The 20,167-nt window shown below is 43.0% G+C and overlaps 1 protein-coding gene across 5 annotated transcripts in view; it reads left to right on the top strand.

Moving 5' to 3' along the window:
- The first annotated feature begins 7,148 nt into the window (after positions 1–7,148).
- Positions 7,149–20,167, top strand: part of TSPAN32 (tetraspanin 32) — a 53,838-nt gene continuing 40,819 nt past the window's right edge. For 2 of the 5 annotated variants that reach the window (XM_030560576.1, XM_030560575.1), the window contains exons 1-3: positions 7,149–7,256; positions 10,648–10,762; positions 14,874–14,971. In XM_030560576.1, the coding sequence (XP_030416436.1) occupies positions 7,191–7,256; positions 10,648–10,762; positions 14,874–14,971 (279 nt within the window). In that variant the 5' untranslated portion in view covers positions 7,149–7,190. The other 3 variants (XM_030560577.1, XM_030560578.1, XM_030560580.1) reach the window with 3 other exon arrangements.

Here is a 20,167-nt window from a genome sequence, read left to right as displayed (position 1 = left end):
GGAAGCCTTCCCCTACGCGTTCTTACATGTCTGGGTGAGGAAGATATGGAACATGATGAGGGGTGAGGGTGGTTACACAGGGGCTGCAGTGGCACTCTGTGACCCTGTTGCTGTTCTTGAAACTCCACCAGACGTCGGAGGATGTCAGTTTGATCATGCAGCAGCCCCAGCGTTGCATCCCGCCACTGCATATCTTCCTTCCTAAACCTCTGATCTTCCTGGCGCCACCTCTCATCACGAGCGTCCCTCCTGTCCTCACGTTCACTGGCATCTTTCCTGTAATTTGATACCACATCCTTCCACTCATTCAGATGAGCTCTGTCATTGCGGGTTATTTCCATGATTTCCGAGAACATGTCATCTCGCATCTTTTTTTTCCTCTGCCTTATCTGAGATAGCCTTCGGGATGGAGTAGGGAGGCTTGAAAAATTTGCAGCTGCATGAGGGAGGGAAAAAAGGGAGAGAAGTATTTAAAAAGATACATTTTATAGAACAATGCTTATACTCTTTCACAGTGAACAACGCTATTCACCTTACATAGCACATGTGATTTCACTACAAGATTGCATTTTGCATCTTAATGTTGAGTGCCTGCGGCTCTGGTGTTAGAGATCTCACAGACGCAGTCCAGGCAGCAGAATTCAGCTTGCATGTGTCCATGGTAAGCCATTGTCTTTCGGCTTCTCCAGTCTTCACATACACAGTGCCCTCCTTTCCCAAATACCAAGCAAAGCCCGTTCAGTGCTGCTTCTTTCCTGTTAACATGCAGCAGCAGAAACCACCCCCCCATTCCAATTCTCTGGGATGATCGGTTTACCCCTCCCTCCACCGCGTGGCTGGTATGATGGAAGATCACTGCTAATCACCTCCCTTCCCCCCCCCCACTTGGCTGGTAGCAGGGAAGATCCCTGCTAGCCAAACACGAAAAAGCTCAGCGCCATTCCACCCCTCCCTCCCCCCGCTTGGCTACCTGCAAGGAAGGATTTCTTTTAAGCAACAGGCAAACAGCCCAGTAGGAAAGGCCATCTCTGTCCCCTTAATTAAATTCCTGAATTTCAACCAGGTTACCATGAACGATATCACTCTCCTGAGGATAACACAGCGAGATAAAGAACGGATGTTGCTTGAATGCCAGCAATCACCGGGACCATACGCAGCTAGGCTTTGTCATGCAATGATACCAGATTACTTGCTACATGCATGGTGTGGTCAAGTGTCCTACCATGGTGGACGGAATAAGGCTGCCTTGCCCAGAAACTTTCTGCAAAGGCTTTTGGATTACCTCCAGGAGAGCTTCATGGAGATGTCCCTGGAGGATTTCTGCTCCATCCCCAGAAATGTTAACAAACTTTTCCAATAACTGTACTGGCTGTGAATGCATCCCAAGTCCTCAGGGCAAATCAATCATTAAAAAACACTTGCTTTTAAACCATGTTTTATATTTACAAAGGTACACTCACCAGAGGTCGCTTCCATGGCTTCATTGTCTGGGCTAGTGGCTTAGGAGGGCTGGGAGGGTAATTCCGTCTGGGTGAGAAAAAGCTCCTGGCTGTTGGGGAGAACGGAGTGCTGTGTGCTCTCTGCAAGCTCATCCTCCTCTTCCTCCTCCTTATCTTCCCCGTCCGCAGAATCCTCAGCCATGGCTGAGATTACCACCCCCACCTTGGAATCCACAGACGGGTGGGGTAGTAGTGGTGGACCCCCCTAGAACTGCATGCAGCTCAGCGTAGAAGCAGCATGTTTTTGGCCCTGCCCCAGACCTTCCGTTTGCTTCTTTGGTTTTCTGGTAGGCTTGTCTAAGCTCCTTAACTTTCACTCTGCACTGCACTGAGTCCCTGGTGTGGCCTTTCTCCATCATGGCCTTGGAAATTTTTTCAAAGTTTTTTTCATTTCGTCTTTTGGAACGGAGTTCTGTTAGCACAGAATCCTCTCCCCATATAGCGATCAGATCCAGTACCTCCCGTGCGGTCCATGCTGGAGCTCTTTTTTGATTCTCAGGAGACTGCATTGTTACCTGTGCTGATGAGCTCTGTGTGGTCACCTGTGCTGGCCAAACAGGAAATGAAATTCAAAAGTTCGCGAGGCTTTTCCTGTCTACCTGGCCAGTGCATCCGAGTTCAGATTGCTGTCCAGAGCAGTCACAGTGGTGCTCTGTGGGATACCGCCCAGAGGCCAATACTGTCGATTTGCAGCCGCAGTAACCCTAATCCGATATGGTAATACCGATTTCAGTGCTACTCCTCTCGTCGGGGAGGAGTACAGAAACCAGTTTAAAGAGCCCTTTATATCGATATAAAGGGCCTCGTTGTGTGGACGGGTGCAGCATTAAATCGGTTTAACTCTGCTAAAATCAGTATAAACGCTTAGTGTAGACCAGGCCTGCTTTATTAACTGGCGCAATGAGAATTTATCTGGTAAAAGACTATGAAGCAGGAGTACTTGATAGCAGTACTCGACAGCAGAGTTCATGGATCTCTGAACCTTTCCCACCAATAGGCACCCTGGGTACCTGATGGGACAAGAAAAAATGTCCAACTGGGATTCCCCTCTCTGCTTCCCTTCTACAGGAAGATCTGTTCCCCTGCTGATTTTCCCCTGCTCTCCAAAGAAGCAGAGCCTTCTGCCTCCTATTTTCCTTTACCTCCGGTGGAAAAGGAAGACTCTGCTTTTGGCTTCCCTTCTGCAAGCCAGAATCTAGGGGAAACAACCAATTTTTTCTGTTCTGTAAGAAAGTGTCTCTCTCCCTTGCTGTCTTGTGGGAAAATCTAGTGGACAGGGGATGTAAATAAGGGCAAATACATGCAAACTGTCTTGTACAGGAGCCCCACTAGAGTGGAGATCCAGGATCTGTCCATGCAGAATGCATACAGGATTTGGAGTCAATTGTCTACACAAAGGAAATGGTGAAACTAACTATCTACAAAATGCTCGCAAATGCAGAAAGTAAACATTGAAAATAGCAGATAACAGTGTTTTTTCCTCTAATCTCTTCCAGTTTCAGTAATTGTAGGGGGTCTATGACAATAGAAGGTAAGATTTTCACACAGGAATGTGCCTTTTTCCCTCTCCTCTAAAAGGACACCACCAGTTTAAATGGATTATTTTTATATAATATATTAAAATCCCTGCTCTACAAGCAGCCTGCCCAACTGTCTGTATTTTTTAACTTTGACATGTATCTTTTGGCAGGTAAGCATCTCAGGCTCATTTGTTAAAGACCCTGAGAGCATGCAGGTGCAGTGTCTCTTCCTGATCTGGAAAAAGAACGAGGAGTACTTGTGCCACTTTAGAGACTAACACATTTATTTGGGCATAAGCTTTCATTTAGCCCACGAAAGCTTATGCCCAGATAAATTTGTTAGTCTCTACGGTGCCCCAAGTATTCCTCATTCTTTTTGCTGATACCTTCCTAACGTAGGATGCTGCCACCTGCAGGACTTCCACAGAGCGACAATGAGAGCTGCTGGCTGGGTAAGCCACAGACAAAGAGTCTTCAAATAAGTTAGTGGCTGTTATCAAGAAGATGGCGATCAATTGTTAGAAGGTAGGACAAGAAGTAATGGGCTTAATTTGCAGCAAAGTAGATTTAGGTTAGTTATTAGGAGAAACTTTCTAGCTGTATAGATAGATAAGCACTGGAATAGGCTTCCAAAGGAGGTTGTAGAATCCCTGTAATCGAAGGGTTTTAAGAACAGGTTAGACAAACTCCTGTCAGGGATGGTGTAGCTTTATTTGGCCTGGCCTTAGGCCTGGTCTATACTGGGGGCGTGGCGGGGAACTAGCTACGTGAAGATGCTATTGCAGGAGTATAGATGCTATTGCAGGAGACCCTTTACCTCTTTCCCCACAAGAAAAGCTTTCTTAGGACAGAGCAGCCCCCAAAAGCTATATTTACAGCGCTACCAACTATTGAGCTGAAATGGCCCCATGGCAGCCCTAATGTAGACAAAGCTTCATTGGTTTCTAGCATTTTTACCACCCTGTCATCCTGTAATTGAAATGCTGCATAGAACTATGGTGGCAGCTAGCAAACCTCTTTATATACTAGGGCTTCCAGTGTTAATAACACCAGTAGAGCTGAACCAGTGTTAGCAATGATGAGAAAGCTTTGAGAAACTGATATAGGATAGACAGGGCCTCAGAGACGCCTTGTAGATAGAAGCAGTGTCTGTGGATAATGGAGGAAAGCACGCAAGTTCTGAGTCAAGAAGTGAACTTGAAACTTTGGTTACTTCAGAATGTCAACCCATTCTCCTATCCTGTGAGGGCCTCTAGTGGGCAATGTGAATTTGCTGCTGGTTTTCTCTTTCTGTACTTAATATGTATTATGCAATTTTGGTTACAGAAGGAAACTAAAGGATAGATAGGAAAAGCATCTTCTTTCTTTCTTCTTTTAAAAGAATACTAATGTTCATTACCATTTAAAGTGCAGTTGGTTTGAAAAGTCACTGTGTAAAGATGGAGTTGTGTGGTTCCTTATTGTCTCTGTGTATTATTCTGTATGAAATATTTCATGATGTGTTAATCTTTAGCTGCCATGCCTGTAAATTCAATTGGGGATGTGGCAGTCAGACTGGCTGCTATCCTTCTTATTCATTGTCACCTGCAGTCAAGCTTCTGCAGGCTAGATTACACCTGTGTGCAACTAAGTCTTCCACTTGTGCCCTCAATGACATCTATTTAACTGCCTTCAGTGGCTTTGCAGTGGTTGTATCATAGTAGTCATTTCTCTTGAGAATGTACAAGAAGGAATTGGAATAAAACTGTCTCTCTTTTGGCCCTACAATACTATAAGGAATCAATAGCAGTAAAAAATTAAATGAGTGTACCACCTACATCTTGCCTTAATCTTTTCCATCTTGTAAGTTGTTATATGTAGAGCCGGGCAAAATTTTCCATCCAAAACTCTTTAGCAAAAAAATGCAGATTTGGTGATACCAAAACGTTTCACAATTTGATGTCAACTTTGCCAAACGGTGTTGGCCGGGGGGAAGGAGAGAGAGAAAATTTAAAAAGTTGGGGGTGGGGGGCAGATCATGTTTTATTTCAAAATATTTGAAATGAACTGTTTTGGTTTTTCAGTTCAAAACAACATTGTTTCATAATTAATTTTAAACATGTTTTTTAAATGGTCATAATCAAAAGGAAACAGTTTTGGTCAAAACAAAATATTTCATTCCAACTGAAACAATTTTTTTGCTCTTTGATTCTCCAAAAATTTCAAACAAACTTTGTTTGCAGTTCAACCCGAAACCAGAATTGCCAGGAAACCAAAAACTTGTAAAGTTCTATTTGTCTGAATTCCACTAGCATAGTATCTGAGCACCAGGCAATCTTTAATGTATTTATTGTCACTCCACTGCTGGTGAGGAAGTGTCATCCCCATTTTATAGATAGGGAATGAGGTACAGAGAAATTAAGTGACTTGCCCAAAGCAGAGAATTTAACTTAATGTCCCACATCTCAGTTTAGTGGCCTAACCACTGGACTATCCTTCCTATTGCTATTGCTGTGATAGGAATGTCTTCTGATATTGGGAGTGCCCATGTTTCCTCCAATTTATTTTCTTTCTCCAAAGATCACCTTCTCACAAACAGTGGGGGCATATTTAATTCAAATCTTGCAAGATTTCCTGGTTGCAAACCCACAAGAAAGCTTTCACTTTACTAAATACTGCTGCACATGAGATGATGTAACATCACGTTGTTTTCCCGTGCAATCATTGTGCAATCTGTTTTCACTTTGATGTTCTTTCTCTTTGTATCATGTGGTTTCTATTCTTCCCCTATTTTGTTTCCTCCTCTCTGTCCCTTTCAGCCTTGCCAACCAAAGTAGATATTGTGTTACCTGTAAAACTAATAAGCAGAAAAGGAAGACATTGATTTTTATATTTGTTACCTTCCCTTCTCTTCCATCAATCTGTCCCTGAAACTAAGAATTATGAGTGTATGTTAATTAGAAAAGACCCTCTGCACATGAGTAAATTTCATTCTGAATGCTTTGATTCCATCCTCTTCTGGTGTCCTTATGGCTCATTGTGATTTGCTTAGGGAAAATATAAACTTGGATTTACTGTTTGAAGAGCCAGCACTACTCTGAGAGGTAACTCTGTGAAGATGGAAGTGTACAGGAGGAAGTCCATGTTTGTCTCTAATTTCCGTATTGAGTATGCTCTGTTTTCAGTTAGAAAGATGGTGTTTTATTTCTGCCAGCCCTGCAAACACAACTACAGGTCTGAGAGTTAACCTGGATTCTTTCCTTCTCCCATATCATCGGCAGCAATAAAGGTTCTGTAGTTGAAATTCTACCCTCAGACATACTTGGGTAATTCTGTTTTTTTCATATTTTGTTTCCAGTGATAACTCTGCAACATCCATTGCCTTTTGAGAGTTTGCACAGGTGCAAGTGGTTGGAATTTGGTAACAGTTTTATAGACAATGCAAAAAAAGATTGCTCTCTCACAGCTGCATATGGGTCTGCAGCACTAATGGGAGTAAAAGAAAGTAGTCACTTGCATTACACACTAAGATAACAGACAACAGAACTTTTGCATGAGATGGTACCACTTTTACACAATCACTTCTCTGAATAGAATTGCTCTTAAATGTTTTTCTCTCTCATCCAGAAATCTGGATATTAATAGGTTCTTGACTCAGAAAGGATTGTATTTTTGGGGTGAGGGAAGTAATATCTTGTTATCCAGAGCAGGGTGACATTTTTCATACAAAATGATTTTCAGCAATCAATGAATTTTTTTTTCAAAAACTCCAAAGCTTTTTGTGGAACTTTATTTATTTTTTCAAAATTTTTCTTTTCCTGGTGACTTCTTTTTATCAAAAACATTATAAAAATAGCTATTGAAAATTTTAATTTACCAAAGCACTGGATGTCAGTAAAATGACAAATGTCAAACACTATTTTGATAAGTATTTCAACAAATTTGACTTCCTTTAAATTCTTTTAAATTATTTTTAAAAGTTTCATTTCAAGCTCATATTCATACCTAATAATAAAAATATTATAAGGAAAGCCTTGGATGAAAAGTGCTATTAATAATAATCCATTTTGGGAGAGGTGTGTCAGTTTGTAGTAGGACTACACTTCCCAAGATGCACTACTGCGAGCTTCTGCTTAGCTGAAGCACTGTTCTCCAGGGACTGACTGCCAGTATTGAGTGAGAAGAGGATAACATGGGACGGAGACACTGGGTCAGGACCACCAAATGCCAGCTGCTAGTGACCAGCCTCTTTGTCATGGTAACAACCAGAAGTGGGAACCTGTACAGAACTTGGGATAAGTAAACTGACCATCTTAAAAGTCTTTCTTAGAAAGGAACTGTAAAAGTTGTTTCTCTCATTTCAATTTTAGAACAGAAAAAGTCTATGGTGAAAGAAGCAAACTGTATGAATTACTGCATCCTGAACTGTTATCGCTGCTCCCCAGCATTGCCTTCTGTCAGCGATAAGCTTTTGGTTTCTCAAGTGTCACTCTAATGCAACTATTTCACAATTCTAAACTAGCCTTTAAGTAAGAAATTTGTTTCTGTCATCAGACATGGTAGTTTTAAGATGAGGACAGGGATATCTTCTCATGCTTCTCTCTTTTAAAAAAAATTTTTTTATTGCACTTGGATGAACAATTTCTTGAGATGTGGGTGGTTTAAAATGTGTTGGATAAGCAACAGCATCTTTGTAGTCAGACAAAAGCCTGTCTGCTGAGACAGATATTGGATGGAATGTAACTGTTGGAATCTTCTGACTCTGTACTGCAAACCAGAAGTAATTCTATAGCTCTGGGTGAGTGGCTGGGGAGAAGCAAATGTGATGAAATTTGGTGAACTCTTCCAAGGAGTTTTGGGATGACTGCACTACGATTAGCTCCCCTTAAAAGAGAGAGAGAGAGAGAGAGAGAGAGAGAGAGAGAGAGAGAGAGAGAGAGAGAGAGAGAGAGAGAGAGAGGAAAACAAGTGAATATTGAAGTGAAACAAGTTGGTTTCCATAGTTGGTTGAAAAGACTGGGGGGAAAAGCTTGGAAAAATTTTCATTGAAAAAAATGTAAATTCAAAACTTTGTTGACCAGCTCTAATTGCAATACATTGTTCTCCCTTCAGAGAAGGGCTGTCATTGTGCCTACGAAGTATGTGACTTATTCAAGGTAGAATCGCACTCAAACCTGTTGAAGGGGGATGTGCTTAGCTCAAGTTTAGTTTATTTGTATTCTTTACATATGGATACGGACAATAACACGTATCAATAGTGAGGTCATGAGGATTTGTTTAGACTGGTATTTCTGCAGGAAATCTGAGCTGATTGAAGCTGGACCAACCCTTTTACTGTGTATGTATAACAGATTATCAGTTGTAAACAGCCTAAAAGATCATGAGTGTTTTAAGTTCTATTGTACTGAAATTGGGCAAAACTGTTACTGTATATGTGGCACTTCCAAGTGGCACCAAAGGTTATGAGGCACCTCACTGCTACCTGCCCTAAGTGTGAATCAGTCTGTGTCTGCTGTAGTTCAGCTCCCTGAAACCACCAGCTTCTATAAACCTAAGCACTGCCTTGCAGGCCTTGCTCTCTCTGTGCAAGTTAGTAATAAGTACATTTCAACCCCTGAGTCCTTGGAGTACTCCCGCAGTGTCCAGCCCGTAACTGGTGAACACTCACAGAAATACCAGGTTTGCTAGCCAAAGGGACAGTGTCCACACTAGCTTGTTCGATTCAGCTGAGGATCAACTCTTATGTAACATCACAGCACTGAGATAGATTTATAGTGAAAACAGTCATGAATTTATTATCAAAGATTAAGATTTAAAAGATACGGAGTAAGGGTAATAATGGAAACAGAAATGGTTACATATTAAACAAAAAGTATAACACGCTTCTTAGAGTCTAAACTTAACACACTAAACTCTTATCTAAAGTAGTTTATCTCACCTAAAGCAATCTCCCAGCATCTCCAAGCAACGTGGCTGGGATCTCTCTTTCATGAATGCAAAGTGTACTGTCTTTTGCCTTCCCCTTATATTCCCCCCAAATCCATTGTTTCCTCCCCAGAGTCAAGATGATCCTCTATGGTTCACTTTAGTTTCTGGTGTCTTTTTGCAATGTTATGATAGCCATGTTGGTCCCAGAATATTAGACAAGGTGGGCCCTTATGAGACCAGCTACTGTTGTTTGTGTCTCCAAAACCTGTTTATCAGCTCTGCCTTGAACACAGATTTTAAAACATATTTTCAATACTTATACACAACTGTTTATCACCTGTACAGACATCTCACACCAATTGAGGATCAGTATGACATAAGCTTTTATTAGAGACCTTACATTATATTCTTTATGGATATATATTAGAAAGTGTTGTGCTAAGTGTAATGAGTATGTCAGGACTGCTAAGAGTTGCTGTTAAAGAAGAGTGAACCCTTTGCCAGTTGGCATTGAGGGGTTCTTCGGGTCGCAATATATTTCATCTACTAAACTATACCTCTTAAGCAAAATCTGTTGGTCATCATCTGAAAAGGTAATAGGGTTACACTTAGAATAGTTATGTATGTGTTAAACATTACGCTTGATTATTTCTGATTCTCCACTGTAGAGTTTCAGTTTCCAGGATGTCCCTTTGTGAGAGGAGGATTCTTCTTGTGAATTTGGAAAATATTGCAGATTCTAAAGGTTTTGTATGCGTGTAATGCAGCTGGTGAATCCTCCCAGAACAAAGTTAATTGAACCTGGAGAGGAGGAATTCTGAAGAAAGCCTGAATCTAGAGGACCCTGCCTCCAGAGATCAGGATGAACTCGTGTCTTGTCTCTTTCAGCTTTGCTAAGCTAGGATTTTGTTTTATTTTAAATTTCCCCACTGTTGCTATGACTATTTCAGCTCTACTCTTGGTAGCAATGGTGGGAGCACTAGCCTAGGTCAGGCAGCCACCATCTAACAGGCTCTGAGCAGGTTAGATAAAACAGTGGTTAAAACATTGGTGGTCACGCAGTGTCTTATCTACAGTAGCATTATCTTTGATGGAGCTGAAATGATAGCAACACTAGGAAATTTTAGAGGAAAAAGGCTAGTGCAGACAAAGCCTTAAAGCACAATGCAAGACTCATCTGTTTACACTAGCTTTTCCTTAGCATTGCTGACAATACACATAAGCTACTCTCCGCTTTCCAGAAGACACTACAAATTGCTCAAGACCAGGAGCAGAGAATGCAATCTGACCCAGGACCATTCTTGAAGCTAATAATATCCCCATCGTGTACACATGTCAGAATTTGGTATCTAAATACTACAAGAATTGGTGCAATGTAAATCCATTGAAAGAGATGTCTGTGAAAACACGATTCCTCGTTTTTTCCCCAATGATTACAATTTCCTCTGCTAGCAGAGTCCAATGGATAAAGTGAGTGGTTTCATATGCAGTAATTATACAGTACTGTCCAAAGAGTTTATTAAAGGGCCCAGGGATTCCCTTCACATGTGACTTTCAGGTATATACTGTAAACTAACTCTCTCGGGGAACAGGTTGTTTTTCTTTGGGCACGGATCGAAGTATCTGAGTATGCCTGATAGCATTTAATAAGATCTGCAGTAGTTGTTCTGTGAATCCTGCACTTACTACTTTCCTTCCTCAGTAAAATCTCTGTTTTTCAGCTGCTGGGGCTGGCAGTCACCATAATGACCGTTATCACCCGCTATGGGGCTCACTTCAAAATAATCAGTGGTGTCTCCTATGAGGCTAACCCCTATAGAATCTTCCACAACGTAGGTAAGTGTTGCATTTTTTAGTCCAATTGAGATGTCCTGTGAGGGCCAATATCTTTGGAGCTATGTAAAATTAGGGTGCAATGAAAGGAAATTCAGAGACTTCACATGAAGTGGGATTCCAATTAGGTATGTAGTGTTGCCACTACAGAGGCAAGGTACCTCTTTTCTGTATGAGAAACACCTGCTTGGCCCTTTGGTGGGGGAATGCTGTTCATTGTGCTTCAACGCTGCTGAGTCCACTGTTGTCCCTCATGCTTCATCTACTACAGACAAAGCATATAGGGTGATAAATATTCTATAAGTAAGCCCAAAGGTATGGGCGGAGCTTCAGAAGAGCTCACAATGGAAGTGAGAGGCTGGGTAGGACCACAGAAAGAAGCACATTATAAAACACAATCTATGAGGCCCTTTAAAAGTTTGGACATCTATATTTGTGTGGGATAGAAGAGAGACATAGGTGAACAGACAGTAAGCAAGGCAGGAAGAAAAAGATGGAGGGGGTCAGGCCCTGAATTCAGCAAGGCATGTACCTAACTTTCAGCACGTGGGTAGTTCCATTGAAGTGAATGGGGCTAGTAACATGCTGAACATTACATACGCGTTTAAGCACCTTGCTGAATCAGGACCTTGGGGAACAAACAGGGCAAAAAAATACAGACAAAGAATTGGGGGAACAGAGAGGAGAATTAAGAGGACAGACTGGGAAGAGTTCAAGGGAAAAAAGTGTAGTGATACATGAATGTTCATTGATGCTTGAAAAAAATACTTAGGGCTGCATTCTGATCTCATTTACCACAGAGTGAATCCAAAGTACTGTACCTGTACTCTTGTCAGTGGAGCTAGTCTAGTTTTACATCTGTTTTAATGAGAGCAGAATTTGGCTCATAAACCAACCATGATTCAATTTCAGGTGGCAGCCAGCTGTGCCCTCACTCTCTCTATTTACATCCCATGAAGAGAGTAGGCATAAACTACTGCAGATGATCTAACAGAATGGTGGTCAACAAAAATATGGAAGAGCTCAGTGTCTCCTTACCTGCAACCTTAGCTGAATTTACACTGGCACGATTGGAACGGTGTGATTATCATGTAAAAACAGTCCCAGCCACGCTGCCCCAGCCTGGAACCACGTCTTCATTCCGTTTACAGCATGTGGTGACTTCTTAAAGGAGGAAAGGAGAGGGAGACAAAGAGGAAAATCAGAGAAGAGACTACAACAGAAAAGTGGAGGAAAGGAGGCAGAATATAGAAACAATAGGTGTGAGAGAGAGAGAAGTGCAACTCCCCCCCCAAAAAAAACCCCAAACCCCTCTCTTCCTGGAACAGCAACTGTTGTCTATTACAAGCAGGAGTTGCTGCCTGTCACTAGCTTTATGTCAGACATTGATAGGTGAAAGGGTCATAGGGAAGGATCAATGCACCTAAGCTAGCAAAAAGAAAAACAAATTAAATGGGAAAAGGACAGTTGGGCCACGTCCAGACTACCCGCCGTATCAACGGGTTAAAATCGATTGCTCGGGGATCGATATATCGCGTCTAATCTAGACGCGATATATCGATCCCCGAGTGCGCTTATATCGATTCCGGAACTCCATCAACCCCAACGGAGTTCCGGAATCGACACGGAGAACCGCGAACATCGATCCCGCGTGGTGTGGATGGGTGAGTAATCCGATCTTAGATATTCGACTTCAGCTACGTTATTCACGTAGCTGAAGTTGCGTATCTAAGATCGATTTCCCCCCCCTAGTGTGGACCAGCCCTTAGAAAGACTGGAGTGGGGAGGTAAGAACCACCTGGACATTAAAATGCTCCGGATTGCCTCTGTTTTTTGTTCTGGGGATACATATCAGGATTTTCTTATTCAACAATATTTGAGGTTCATTTTTTCTTTTAATTTGATTTTCGGTTCCCTCCATTTTATTATGGCTACTGGGCTGGCACCTATCTTTATCACTCTCCCAGGGTTTTAACTTTTGGACTTAAGCAAGTCAAACCCTCCTGTGTATTCTTGCTTCCAGGCTCCAGTTAAATATTATAATTGGTGGATCTAAAGCCCCTTCACTTCCAGACTTAGGCCTGGTCTACACTGGGGGGGGGGGGGCAGAGGGAGGAATCAATCTAAGTTATGCAACTTCAGCTACATGAATAACGTAGCCAAAGTCGACGTACTTAGATCTACTCACCGTGGTGTTTTCACCACGGTGAGTCGTCTGCTGACGCTCTCTCATCGACTCTGCGTGCACCTCTTGCGGCAGTGGAATACAGGAGTTGATGGGAGAGCACTTGGGGGGTTGATTTATCGCGTCTAGACTAGACTAGGCACGATAAATCGACTCCTGCTGGATCAATCGCTGCCTGCCGATCCATTGGGTAGTATAGACACACCTTTAGAGTACTAGTGTGGTGTGTTATTAGACGTGAGCTCTGGGTGAAGAGCTTTCAGCATCAGTGCTTACCTCATTGGGTGTCAGCTAGAACTCTGCTCTGACCAGGAAATAGAGGGCGACTGTTGCGCAAGATTAGCAACGCATAAGCTCCTGATAGTGGGTACTGGAACTCATGCTCCTGTTCAGTACCCTGTGATTAAGTAGGATCTTTATCTGAACACAGAGACAATTGCAAAGGGAACTTGTGATCTTCTGGTGAAAATAGCAAGGTGGCCTGGCATGTTTCCAGGGCATGTGGTTCTGCTGGAACTATGGGAGCAAAGGGTCGGGGGACACTGCACAAAGGTTTATAAACGTAGTGTGGTGAGACAAGTAAGCCATATAAAGATGAACACTGGATAAGTTTAAAGTCTGTTGCATTCTTCTGTGACCCAATCCCTTTGTATCTTGTCCATTTTTAGAGCCTGATCTAGCAATGCACTTAAGCATGTGCTTAGCTTCACACACAAAAATAGTCACATAGAAGTCAATGGAATGACTCATGCATAAAATTAAGCATATAGGCAAGTGTTTGTGGGACCAGGGCCTTAGATTGTAAGGTCTTTGGGGCAGAGACTGTCTGTACTGTACCCTGCAGAGCAAGGGTCTTCCATGATCTATATTAGAGCCACATCCAATATGAGCATGCAGACTCCTTCATATTTTAACTCTGATTATTCTTCACTGCACACACAGGGCTTACCTATACGAACACTTAGTTCATGGCAAACTGGGGTATAAATCTGCCCCATACTAATCTGCCGCACACTGTGTCTTTGTCGACCCTGTTGCTGTGCAATAAAAGTTTCCTAGTGCACTATGATCTATCCCATATCAAAGCTTTTAGTGCACAGCATAAGAATGGCCATACTGAGTCAGAACAAAGATCTATCTAGCTCAGTATCCTGTCTTCTGACAGTGCCAATGCCAGGCTAGTGCTAGGTAGATTTACACACCAGCTTGCCACAAACTAAGTTCATACAGTCAAGCCCAGAGAGAGGGCATTTCCTGGTTTTTCTTGTCATTTTAGTACTATAAACTTTTAATAAAGAGATTAACTCAATTTACCAAGATTACTTTCATTACCCAAGATGGTCAGGGATGCAACTCCATGCTCTGGTTGTTCCTAGCCTCTGACTTCCAGAAGCTGGGAGTGGGCAACAGGGGATGGATCACTCGATTGTCTGTTCTGTTCATTCCCTCTGACGTACCTGGAATTGGTCACTGTTAGAAGACAGGATACTGGACTAGATGGACCATTGGTCTGACCCAATATGGCTGTTCTTCTGTACACCTTATAACACAGTCCTTTCCTTTCAGGGTCGACAGAGCAGAATGTCTTCAGTTTCTACATCTTAAATCTCTGTCCTGACACAAAATTATACCACCCCCCTTAAGATTTCAGCAGGTTTGGGGACAGGATGGGGAATGTTATTGTGCTGTTGCTGTGAGAGGGGACTGGCATTACCTGCCAAGATTTTTAGCTCTGTGATGTTCTCAGACTTCCCAGCCTAATGGCTTGAGGAGCAAAAATCCAGAAGTTCCTCATGAAAGGCAAACTCTTCTGGGAGCTTTAGTTTATAGAGCTTGCTTATCAAAGGGGGGCCAACCCTGCTTAAGGGGAAAGAAAGGCAGCTAGGGCTTTATGTCTTTTTAAAACTCCAATGTGTGCCTTTACTCCAGCGTTCTACAGCGGGATATGTCTGAGCATGATACTGGTCCTCGCAGCCTTGCTGAGTACTGCTGCCACAGTGAGAGAATCAGTGTGCCTCATGGCAATGGTAAGTGTTTGGTTAGAGGGGCATGGGTGGGCAGGGAACAGCTTTTCCAAACTGGGTGATAACACCACGATGTGGAGATACAGGGAAGAGGCTTTGTCTGTATCCAGCTTGCTCCCCACAGTTGGCTTATCGACAGTTACATGTGGCTTTTGTAGTGTTGATTAGTTGTTTTGCTTTGTGCCCCAGGACACACATCATGCACACAGTGGGGTAGGGATTGCCTGCTGCTTTTCAAGGCATGGCTGTGCCTAACCTCTCAAAGTGATTCCAGGTGATGATTTTATCTGTATGTGACCTGATTTTTCAAGGTGCTTTTTATATATGCCTCTGATTGGGGTCAAGGGGAGGTGCTTATCTGCCAAGATGATAACAAATATTTTTGGTTTACTTTTGTAATGCCAATATTCTTCTGTAGGGTGTCCTTGATGAAGCATTTCTTTGTTTTTTCTGATATTTGGATCTGATTTTGAAGTCCCGTGTTCTGCCCTGTGATAGCAATCTTAACTCCAATTTAATGAAGTGTTCTGTAAATGTATATATTCATGATGATTGTGAGCTTAGAATATTTGGTGGCACCAGCCCAGTTTTGACTGCGTGACCAGTTTTAGCATGCTGTAGAGGCTAGCTTTCTACCTAACTCATACTTTTAAGGAAAACTAATTGGAGTTCATCAGCTGGTATATGCATGAAATGGATATTTTCTCCTCAAAATGTGTCAACCACATAGTCAAATCATTTGGGGCATTCCTGCCAACTTCCTCTAGCAAAACAACCCCCATCAGGCGACACATTTGAGCCATCTGTTTTGCTTCGTTTGGGATTCCCAGTGCATCCACTGTCTGCCTTTCATCTTTCAGGCACTAAGCTCTTCAAGGCATTCATCTTGTGTCTTGTAAAGCACCAAGCATATTAACAAATAACACTTCTGCACAAGGAGAAGGCAGGGAGACCAGAGGGCAGTTTTTGCCCTGGGCTGTGTGCGTTTCAGCAGCAGATTCTTAGATCCTCCCTCAGTTATTTGTTTTAAGCCTCACACATGGAGTTGCCTTGGCATCAGACAGTCCTGCAGTGCTGGAGACAAGAGCGGGGTGTGTGCATCTAGGACGGGGGAGAGGATAGCAGTGGAATAAGTGCCTAGTAGAGTACAGGGGCAGGGGGATGTGCTTTTTCTGATGTTGTAGTAATATAGTCTGTGAACTCAAGGGAAGCCTGAATGTGAACTGAAAAGGCTGGGAGTCACCAGTAAACTGGAGTCATTGTGTGTGTGTGCGTGTGTGTGCCTGCTACTATAAACCCTGCAGTGTGGGTGGAGTCCTTTGCACTACCTGTTCTCTCCCTGGAAGACAGAACAGCCCAGGGTGGGTGCCTCTTTTTACCTAGATCCATTGTGAGTGTGTCTGGGGCAGAGGAGGAGGGAGAGGTAAGGTCTAAGCTTCCTGTTGACCCAAACAAGAAACCAGAAATGTGTCATTCTAAGGAAGAAAAACTCTAGCAGTCCTACAGGTTTCCTTCAAACTGAACAAACTATGTACTAATCCTCTCTTCCCTGCTGCACCACTAGAGGGCGTCAAGTTCTTAAAATAAGAGAGAAGTTGCCTGCAGCTTGATATGAGCTGCAGTATTTTCATACACATTCTCACCACCATTTTGTCTGTCTTTCTCTCTAGTTGTCCTCCATAGTTCTAGTAGGAAGAACATTATCAGACAGGTCAGGTCAGATTGTACTGCCGCCCTTCTCACCAGCGTCTTACGCTGCCACTGCTCTGCAAACCAGTTTACTGCTGTTCATTCTGTGGTGAACTTAAACTTGTCCTGTGTTTTAATTGTCAAAGTCTGAGTCCAGAGCCAGCATGTCTGCTGAATGACAGAAGGGAGGGGAATGTCATGTTCAATCAACTTCTTCAGATTTCATACATGAGTTACGTCATTTGTTATTTTTATGATGTTTGTACCCAGACAAGGGTTAGGACCCTAATGTACAATCTAATAACACAGTCTTTCCCCCGGAAAGCACAGAATCTAGGATTTAGACAGTAAGCCGCAACCAACAGAAGCAAGCACAGTAGAGAAGATGAGGGAACAGTAGCAACAGGTATGAGTGCATGAATTAGAAATCACAATAGTTTTTTTAGACAAAGAGGTTTACCAGCCTAGCCAATGCCAAACTCTCAGAAGATGAGCTGTGAGTCCTGCTAAATCTGCAAGAACTTGGAAGCTCATTCCTAGCAGCTAAGCCTTGAGGTCCTCTTGCTGAAGAAAGCTCGATGACAGTAGCTAGCAGAAGAGTTTTCAGAAAAAGGTGCAAGAAATCCCTTAATAGTCAACCATGGAATTATCTGTCCAAAGAGGAAATCCCTTGCTAATCCCCACAAATTTTAGCTAGCTAACAAGCTCCAGGGTTTGTGTCCCTTATACATTTTTATTCTATGCGTATAATGTAGCAGGGGATGTTGTTGTTGTTCATATAAATGTCCTATCCTGGTTTGAATGTTGTTCAACTGTTGGCCTTTATATCTTGTGGCAGTGAGTCCCACAGGTTAATTCTCTGTGTGTGTTTATCCATGCAAGTGCTTTTTGGTAACTAATCCTCATAATACCTCTATTGATCCCAAATGTACCAGTAGGCAATGAAAGCAAATAGATTACATGATTTACCTGTATCAGTAGAGGGAAGAGGAGTTGTAAGGACTAGGATTAGAACTCAGGAGACTCTGTTCCCAGACCCGATCTCAGAGTGCTGTAGTATGTTCCTATGTTACAATGTGTTTCACAGAAAAAGTCTAAAGTCCCTTTTCTGTAGCTTTTTTGTTTATTGATGTACTGGCCTTTTCTTCTTCGTTAATTATTGTTGTACAAAAGTCTCTCTGTACAAAATGGATCTTGTTAAGAGGATTTAATTATATAATCAAACAGATAGAGGAGGAAGGTATAGTATTGGTGTTCTTATATCTGTGAAAGTCAAAGAAAAGTGATAGGGACCTCTCTATACACGTCTATTGTAGATAAACTGCTTTGATAGACTACCAACATGTGGTCCATTGGATAGCATGCTGGATGAGAGCCCAGAGTTCTGTTCCTATCTCTGATACTGTGTGACCTGTGAGCTAGGCACTTTACCTACCTATGCTTCAGTTCCCATCCTGCGCTTTGGCTGTCGTTTCTATTTACATTGTAAAACCTCTACAGAGTGGGTGGGTACAGTGCTTAGCATGATAGGGGTCCCAGTATTGGTTGTGGGGCCTCTTGGGGTATGTCTACACTGCCATAAAATGCCTGCGGCTGACCTGTGTCAGCTGACTCAGGCTTGCAGGGGATGGGCTTTGGAGCTACAAAACTGCAGTGTAGATGTTTGGGCTCTGGGACCCTGAGCAGGGGGAGGGCTCCAGAGACTGGGCTCCAGCTCTAGCCTGAACATCTACACTGTAGTTTTATAGCCCCACAGCCCAGCCTGAATTCAGCCAACATGGGCCAGCTGCAGGTGTTTTACTGCAGTGTAGACACACCCTGAGTTGAGGTATAATACAAGTAGTGATACAGGGCTTGCAGTAGTGTGGCTTACCCTGATTTGAAACCAAGGTAAGTCACATTGAAGGGAAGCCTCATTTTATACAGGTACAGCACACCTATACCAGGGATTTCCCTGTTGTATTTACACTACAAATATCCCCAGTGTAGACAGGCCCTAGTATGATACCCACTGACATTTACAAATAGTGTGAGTGAACCTTGTAGCACGGGGTGGTGGTCAGATCTTCAACTAGGAGCTGCATATGTAATTAGGTTAATATCCAGAGACTGCTGTGATACCAGGGAACTGGAAATGGTGGTCTGAGGTATTGCATTAGTGTCCAAAAAATCATCTTCGACTGAGGGGCAGGTGAGAGTTTTATGGTCTGTCTCATCAACTGTGAGGGATAAGAACTGATACGATATCCCAGGCAAAGCTTGAATCATTGCTTTCCAATGGCACACTGCATATCACTGAATCTAAATGTCCTATCATTCTGTTAGTGTTTGAAGCCATGTCAAAATTGAAATGGAGGAGGAAAGGAAATAGCAGTCTCTCTAGAATGGCTAGTATAAAGTAAAAATCTTCGACTCTAGCAGTTGTTGAGATACTGGATATTGAAGTTTTGTCAAAAGTGCGGAGGAAGGGAGAGAAAAATAGAGAAAGAAAGTAATATGTAATCAAAACAGTGCATCTTGAAAATCCAATAACTGAAAGTTCTAGGGCTAGAAACACTGCTAGACCAGAACAGAATGTTTTCAGGACCAGTAAACTATTCCAAAGACTGGTTCCAGCCCAGTGATCAAGAAGAAAAATCCTCAGTCCTTGTCTGATCCAGCTCAGCTTTTCAGTGTGGTTTAGAGTGACGTACCACTATGGCAGGGATTTAGCATAAGCTGTTTGCTTTACTGGTCCCAGATGTATAATTGTAGGCTAGTGTGCTAGGGATTCATAATAGTACAGAAGTGCACTTGGATGCCTTGCTTTAGCAGTCATCTGCTTCCTAGACTGAGCCTGTACTTGCATCAATTATGCACTAATCTACCTGGACTGATTTAAAGCTGCAGTGCCTCCTTGAAGAAACTGACAAAGGTAGAGCCAGCACTACACAGAATTCTTACTGCATTCAGTTAGAGAGCACTAAACTGATTTCTCATGCAGACAGACTCATCGGCTTCTTAGTAGATATGGAGAAAGACAAAAACCAGAATATTGCTTCCTGTCAATGGAAAACGGGGGGAGTAATTTTATTTTGTTTGTACAGATTACACAAGTGATGAAATAAAAGTCCAGTAATGTAACTGTACTGTAAATATATTGACTGTGGTCAGGGCCGGCTCTAGGTTTTTTGCCGCCTCAAGCAAAAAGAAATTTTGGCTGCCTCCCCACCCCAGCCCTGGGCTCTCACCTCCCCCCACCAGTGTCCCCCCCATCCACATCCCCTGCTGCCCCAGCGCTGGGCTCCCCCCTATCAGTGCTGACTCCAGCCACTCCCCCCTCGCCTCCAGCTGGTCCAGTGCTGGCAGGGTCGGGGTAAGCAGCAGGGCTTCCAGGCCGTACCTCAGCCCAGGGTCCTTCCAGCCAGGGCTCCCACCTCCAGGACCAGCCGAGACCTGGGAGGGCAGAGCCGGGGGACCACCCTGGCAGGAGGCTGAGGAGCTGGGGAAGGGTAGCCCCAGAGGGAGTGG

The sequence above is a fragment of the Gopherus evgoodei genome, chromosome 4, assembly GCF_007399415.2.
Source record: "Gopherus evgoodei ecotype Sinaloan lineage chromosome 4, rGopEvg1_v1.p, whole genome shotgun sequence".
In the NCBI taxonomy this organism is placed as follows: domain Eukaryota; kingdom Metazoa; phylum Chordata; order Testudines; family Testudinidae; genus Gopherus; species Gopherus evgoodei.
Note: the sequence above shows the minus strand (reverse complement) of the source record. Positions and strands in the feature narration are given on the sequence as shown.